At 52.9% G+C, this 6,977-nt stretch overlaps 1 protein-coding gene across 1 annotated transcript; it reads left to right on the forward strand.

Moving 5' to 3' along the window:
• Positions 1–361: 361 nt before the first annotated feature.
• On the forward strand, positions 362–2,332 carry GPR84 (G protein-coupled receptor 84). Its single transcript, XM_070407716.1, has 2 exons — positions 362–433; positions 916–2,332. The coding sequence occupies exon 2, from the start codon at positions 924–926 to the stop codon at positions 2,130–2,132; it is 1,209 nt and encodes a 402-aa protein (XP_070263817.1). The 5' UTR covers positions 362–433; positions 916–923; the 3' UTR covers positions 2,133–2,332.
• Positions 2,333–6,977: the final 4,645 nt, after the last annotated feature.

Consider the following 6,977-nt stretch of genomic DNA (forward strand, 5'->3'; position numbering starts at 1 on the left):
CTGGAACTTGGTCTTGTCTGTTGGCCCCTTGAGAAGTGGCCCCCATGTCCTGGTGCTCTGTCTCCATGCCTCAACAATTCTTGGCAATGATCTTCCGGGTGTTCTGCTATGCAAAGAGAGGAAGGAAACATAGCGTGGGCCTCAGAAAGGAGAAAGGAAGGAATTGATATGGCATTGGGGTAAGTAGCAGGGGAATTTCAACAGAGAAGCCCAGATTTCACTAGCCAAAGCAGAACAAGTAGAACCAGCAATGAGGAAGGAAGTGGCTCAGGTTGGGTAAGTGAGGAGTTTCTTATACTTTCAGCCTCGTATAAAGAGACCTGAGCAGGGTTGCTCCTGTGTGAAGCCTGACTGCCCACTGGAAGGGACTGCCCTTTGAGTGAGTTGGGTTTCTTCTCCCATTGGAGAGAGCACTGAAGGCTGGGAGACTCGGGTGAGTAATTTTGTGGTGGGTGTACTTTTCTTTCTCAGTCTCTGCATCTCAGAGGTGGTAAAACACACACAAAACAAAACACTGAGGCCAGCATGTGTGTGTAGCAAAGCACAGCAGAGAGGAGTATGACAGTCTCCTGGGTACAGACAGGGGACTCCTGGGTGGTCTTAGAGGACAGGGGAGGAATTAAAAATGTTGGAGGGCACTGGGGTTACTAAGAGTATGTGGATAGATATTGAATAAGGCCTGGAGTTTGAAGTATACAGAGGTTAAGATATTTAGATAAGAATTTGGGAGAATCATTGAGAATGGGAAAGGACTAAGAGGGTTGGGTATCTTGAGATGAAGAGGCCCGGGAATGGCTCAGGAGGCGGGTGAGCTCCCAGAGCAGTTCAGGTGTCCAGGGGAGCAGAGTAGTTCAAGAGATCCAAATTCACAGTCAAGCTCTGACTCCCTCTTCCTCTTCTACTCACTCCCTTCAGCCTCCATCATGTGGAACACCTCTGATGCCAACTTTTCCTGCTACCACGAGTCTGTGGTGGGCTATCGTTATGTGGCAGTTATCTGGGGGGTGGTGGTGGCTGTGACGGGCACCGTGGGCAACGTGCTCACCCTGCTGGCCTTGGCCATCCAGCCCAAGCTCCGTACCCACTTCAACCTGCTCATCGCCAACCTCACGGTAGCCGACCTGCTCTACTGCACCCTTCTCCAGCCCTTCTCCGTGGACACCTACCTCCACCTGCACTGGAGAACGGGCGCCACTTTCTGCAGGGTGTTTGGGTTCCTCCTCTTTACGTCCAACTCTGTCTCCATCCTCACCCTCTGCCTCATCGCCCTGGGACGCTACCTCCTCATTGCCCACCCTAACCTCTTTCCCCAAGTGTTCAGTGCCAAGGGGATAGTGCTGGCTCTGGTGGGCACCTGGGTGATAGGTGTGGCCAGCTTTGCCCCGCTCTGGAATGTCTATATCTTGGTGCCCGTAGTCTGCACCTGCAGCTTTGACCGCATCCGAGGCCGACCCTACACCACCATCCTCTTGGGCATCTACTTTGTGCTTGGGCTCAGCAGTGTCGGCGTCTTCTATTGCCTCATCCACCGCCAGGTAAAGCGAGCAGCACAGGCGCTGGTTCAGTACAAGCTGCACCAGACGGATGTCCGCTCCCACTATGTGGCTGGGACAGATGAAGCCGTGCCGGGTCATTTCCAGGAGCTGGACAGCGGGGTGGCATCAGGAAGGCCCAGTGAGGGGATTTCATCTGAGCCAGCCAGTGCTGCCACTACCCAGACCTTGGAAGGAGACTCGTCAGAAGTGGGGGACCAGAGCAGCAGCAAGGTCGCTCAGCAGATGGCAGAGAAAAGCCCTCCGGAGGCACCTGCCAAGACCAGGCCAACTAAAGGAGCCCAAAAAGCTCAGGACTCTCCGTCAGAGTCTGGGAAGGTGACTCGGATGTGTTTTGCTGTGTTCATCTGCTTTACCGTGAGCTACATCCCTTTCTTGCTGCTCAACATCCTGGATGCCAAGGTCCGGGCTCCCCGGGTTGTCCACATGCTTGCTGCCAACTTCACCTGGCTCAATGCTTGCATCAACCCTGTGCTCTATGCAGCCATGAACCGCCAGTTCCGCCAAGCGTATGTCTCCCTCCTACAACGAGGACCCCAGAGTTTCCGTAGGCTCGGGAGTTTCCGTAAGCTCCGTTAGAACTGTGTTCGGCACCAGAATCTGAGACTGTTTCATCCAGAACTAGAGTGGCCAGCTGGTATGCAGTAGATGAGAGTAAAACCTGTGGGCATTTTCACGGACAACCTCCCCTTGACCCCCAAACCAGACATCTCTATCCATTGCTCAGTGTTTCAGCCCAAGGCTGCCCAAGATGCATTATTAATTATTAATAAATGAATTCCATCCTTTTAATGTCCAGGTGTGGTCTTTGGAGAAGAAGGAAATAAACCAGTGTTGGTTTGCAGCTGGAACTTAATAATGGAGGGTTTGGGGGGGACCCAGGTCAGAGCAGGAGCAGGAAGCAGTGGGCCTAGGTCCGGACATCACCTTCAGCTGAGGAGTTTCCAGGTAAAAAAAAAAACATGTGAGTTTGGTTTAAGAGGATTAGCCTGCCTTTTTTTTAACTTCTCAGAAATGGTTCCTACCCCTAACTACTGCTGCCAGGATCCCCCTCATCCCTGCAAACAGATGTTTTTCAGTTTAAAAAAATATTTTTTTTTAATTCAGCTTTGATAACCACTTCAAGTGAGGCTAGCCCCCTGACTCTTGACTTATCCAAAGAGAATGGTCCTGGGAGAGGACTCACGCTCTGTGGAAATAAAACTGAGCTTAGCACAGTGGTTCTCAACCTTGGCTGCACATTAAAATCACCTGTGGATCTTTTTAAAATCCTGATTTCTGGGCCTCATCTTCCGGAAATTCTTTCTTTGTTATGGGGTGGGGCCACAACATTAGTAACAAAGAAACAGAATTTCCGGAGGATGAGGCCCAGAAATCAGGATTTTAAAAAAAAATATCTATTTTATTGATTTTTTTTACAGAGAGGAAGGGAGAGAGATAGAGAGTTAGAAACATCGATGAGAGAGAAACATCGATCAGCTGCCTCCTGCATATCTCCCACCGGGGATGTGCCTGCAACCCAGGTACATGCCCCTGACCGGAATCGAACCCGGGACCCTCCAGTCCGCAGGCCGACGCTCCATCCACTGAGCCAAACCGGTTTCGGCAGAAATCAGGATTTTAAAAAGATTCCCAGGTGATTCTAATGTGCAGCCAAGGTTGAGAACCACTGGCTTAGCAGAAGCAATGACAGACAGTTCTAGTTGCCCTAGCAGGGCCACACTGGTTGAACCTAATTCACCTGACCCCGCACTTCCCCCAGACTTGCTCTTGTCTGCCTGGGTTATGAAAGTAGAACAGAGACTCTAGTTAAGAGGGCTCAGGGGCCAGGCTGAGGGGAAATCATACCATCCCCTTCCTCCAGACTGCCCAGCATCCTGTCAACCTTCTGCAGGTTCACTATCGAACTTAAAGCACCTGTCACCACCAGGTGACGCTGGTTCTCTGCGTTTTCTTTCTGGCTTCCCAGTGGAGGACACACGGTGTCAGAGGGACCGGGAGCCCAGAGATACTCGCTCCCATCTCAGCCAGCAGGGCTGGAGACCCAGGTATCTGCATCCCTCGCTCTTCCTCAAACTTAGGGAGAAAAGTAAAGAATTAATTATAAATGTATTATTCACGAGATGTTTACTGTGCACAGTACTTGGTTAGGGTGGTGGGTCAGGGTGGGCATTGGGGATGGAAGGTGAGTCATGTTGACAGCAACACTGCTCTGGCTGCGTGCTGTTCCCTCCCTGCCCCCAAGTCCATGGACTGAGAGAACAAAGTCAAGTCCAGAGAGACTCAGAGAGTGGGGTGGACAGATCTAGACTCTCACATTTAACACTCCAAGGGCCCAGGAATCCTGCCTCCTGATCTGGAACATGTGCTTCTGAAGTATCCTCTTCCACAAAAATCACAGCAGCCTAAACGGAATCGAGTTCAGGCGTTCAAGCTACTGAGGCAGGGCAGGGGCCCAGGCAGGCGGGGTGAACAATAACAAGGACCAAAAACAACACGTGCCCAGGAGTGTAGAGACCAGGTTCCAGTCCAGGTTCTCTGATAATTAGCTCTGTGAACCCGGGCAGGACCCTTGACCATTCTGGGCCTCAGGCTTTATTATCTGTACAACAATGAGGGAGGAGTGCCCTCTTTTATGTGCCCCGGGACTGTCCTAAATCCTGTAAATATATTTTGTGTAATCCCCACAAAATTGGCCATAAGGTATCTGTTATAATATCTTGTTTACAAATGAAAAATAGAAAGAAACACAATTTGGGTTAAGCAATTTGTCCAAAGTCAAAAGGCTATTAAGTGGTATGACCATGAGTTGAGGGCAGAGAGTCAGAGCTCAGTCAGTACCAGCCCAGGTGTCGAACAGCAGCCTTTCTAAAACTAGAATCACCTGAGCCAGTTTGGCTCAGTGGATAGAACGTCAGCCCTCAGACTGAAGGGTCCCAGGTTCCATTCAGATCAAGGGCATGCACTTCAGTTGCAGGCTCGATCCTCGGCCCTGGTTGGGGGTGTGGGAGAGGCAACCAATCACTGTGTCTCTTTCACATCAATGTTTCTCTCTGTCTCTCCCCCTCCCTTCCACTCTCTCTAAAAAATCAATGAAAAAATATCCTCAGGTGAGGATTGAAAAACAACAACAAGGCCTAGGTGGTTTGGCTCAGTGGGTAGAACGTCAGCCTGTGGACTGAAGGGTCCCTGGTTGATTCTCAGTCAGGGCACATGCCTGGGTTGAGGGCTCAACCCCCAGTGTAGGGTGAGCAGGAGGCAGCCAATCAATGGTTCTCTCTCATCATTGATGTTTCTATCTCTCTTTTCCTCTCCCTTCCTCTCTGAAATAAAAAATATATATTTAAAAACAACAACAACCCTAGCTGGTTTGGCTCAGTGGATAGAGCGTCAGCCTGCGGACTGAAGGGTCCCAGGTTCGATTCCGGTCAAGGGCATGTACCTTGGTTGCGGGCACATCCCCAGTGGGGGGTGTGCAGGAGGCAGCTGATCGATGTTTCTCTTTCATCGATGTTTCTAACTCTCTATCCCTCTCCCTTCCTCTCTGTAAAAAATCAATAAAATATATTTAAAAAATAAAAACAACAACAAAACAAACTAAAATCAAGTGACCAATTGATCCCTAAATGTCCTTCTTGCTCAGACCTTCTAAGATTCTGAAAGTTGACAGTTCTCTGAAGGTTTGAAAAGTGTTCCGTTTTCATACTCCACGAAAGCAATTTAAAAGTCTTAGTAGAAATGAACAGCAATAGGGATTGAGGTTAGACCTCAGGAGGGACTTCCCAATTATCAGTCGCTGGAAAATGACTCAAAAGGACACAGAAAGGCACCCTGGAGCCTGAGACCGAGAGGACAGATCTTAGCAAGAAGCAAGCCCCTCGTCCTTCACCCTCCACAGTTCACACATCCACACCCCCCGCCGCCCCCCCCCCGGCCCCCCCCCCCCCCCCCCCGCAATCTCCATTAGAGCTGAGGGAAAAGAGGCAGAAGATGCCCTCTCAGGCTTTCTCTCTCCTGCGGGTGCACATTGTCGCGAGTCCAGCCTTAAGTCCCTCACGATGCGGAGCCCACGCGTGTCTGGGGGAGTATGTGCACTGGGGGGCCCTCCTGAGTGTGCGTCAGTGTCCGTCTCCCGCCCGAGCCCGCGCTCCGTCCCGGACTTTCTGACGCTGTCTCTCAAGGCTTCTCTTTGTCTCTCTCCATCTGTCCGTCTGTCCTGCGGCTGTCTTCACCTCTTAGTACCTATGTTATCGCCTTCTTGCGCATAGGCTCCTCTCCCCCCTCCCGCTCCCCGCCTTCCCCGCACTCAGCTCCCCCGCGCCCCTCCCCTTCCCCCTTCCCCCTTCCCCCTTCCCCCTTCCCCCGCCCCCGCCGCTGTCGCTCGCCCGCACTCTCTCTCTCCGTCGCTGTCTCCTTCAGGCAGATTTATGGTCAACCCAGGGCCTTTCATTGGCCGAGCGCTGACAGGACTTGATTTAACGCCACCTCTCATTGGCTGAGCTTGACAGGCCGATTTACGAGTCGCTCTACCATTGGCCAAACTGCCTCGGCCCTGATTTACGGCTCAGTGACTGCGGCGGGGAAGGGGGGCGCCGCCGGGGAGGGAGATGCCCCTCCCCTCGCCCCCGCTTCCGCCCCCGCTCCCCCTTTTCTCCTGTCTCTCCCTCCCTCCAGGCCCCGCGCTCCCTCTACCTGCGCCTCAGGCCCCCTCCCCCCTTCCCTTTCACCCGGCGGGAGGGGAACATGGGGGTCGGAGGGGGTACACATGGGCGGAGGAGTCTGAGGGGTGGGAGTGGGGGGAGAGGAGAGACGATTGAAGAGGGAGAGAGGATACTGCGCTGAAGCGCTGAGGGGAAACTGAGGAGGCCAAAGGGGCAAAGGGGTGATTAAAAAAAAAAAAAGGAAGGCTGAGGAGCACAGACTGAGGGAGGGAAAAGGGAGGTGAGGTGAGGGGAGGAAGGAGGTTGGAAAGGAAGGGCACTGAAGGCGGCAAATGGCTGAAGCGGGAACTGAGACTTTTCGAGCAGCACTGCCCAGATTGAATAAGACGGAAAATGTGCTCTTCAGACAATGAAAGGGCGAGGGTGAGAGGAGCAGAGACGTGGAGACAAGCTCAATAGAGAGGCGAGAGAGGAGCAGGACAGGACTAGGAGGCAATCGCCAAGAGAGGGAGGGAGGAGGATGAGCACTGATGGAGAAGACAGCGCCAAGGGCTTTTATTTGTTGGGGCGGGGGGGGGGGGAGTGAGAAAAACCTCCCCCCCAGAGTAACTACCGAGGGAGACACCGTCCCTCCCCTCAGAGCCCCGGGCGCTGGCCGGGACGGCGGCGCCTCCTGCCCGAGACGGTCCGCTTCCCCAGGGTCGCAGTGGGCTCCCCATCCCGCGCACCTCGCGCCTCCCCCGTGCCCATCTCCCCAGTCAAA

The sequence above is a fragment of the Myotis yumanensis genome, unplaced genomic scaffold (assembly GCF_028538775.1).
Source record: "Myotis yumanensis isolate MYYU_CA2020_CCGP unplaced genomic scaffold, mMyoYum1.0.hap1 SCAF_3, whole genome shotgun sequence".
NCBI classification, from domain to species: Eukaryota; Metazoa; Chordata; class Mammalia; order Chiroptera; family Vespertilionidae; genus Myotis; species Myotis yumanensis.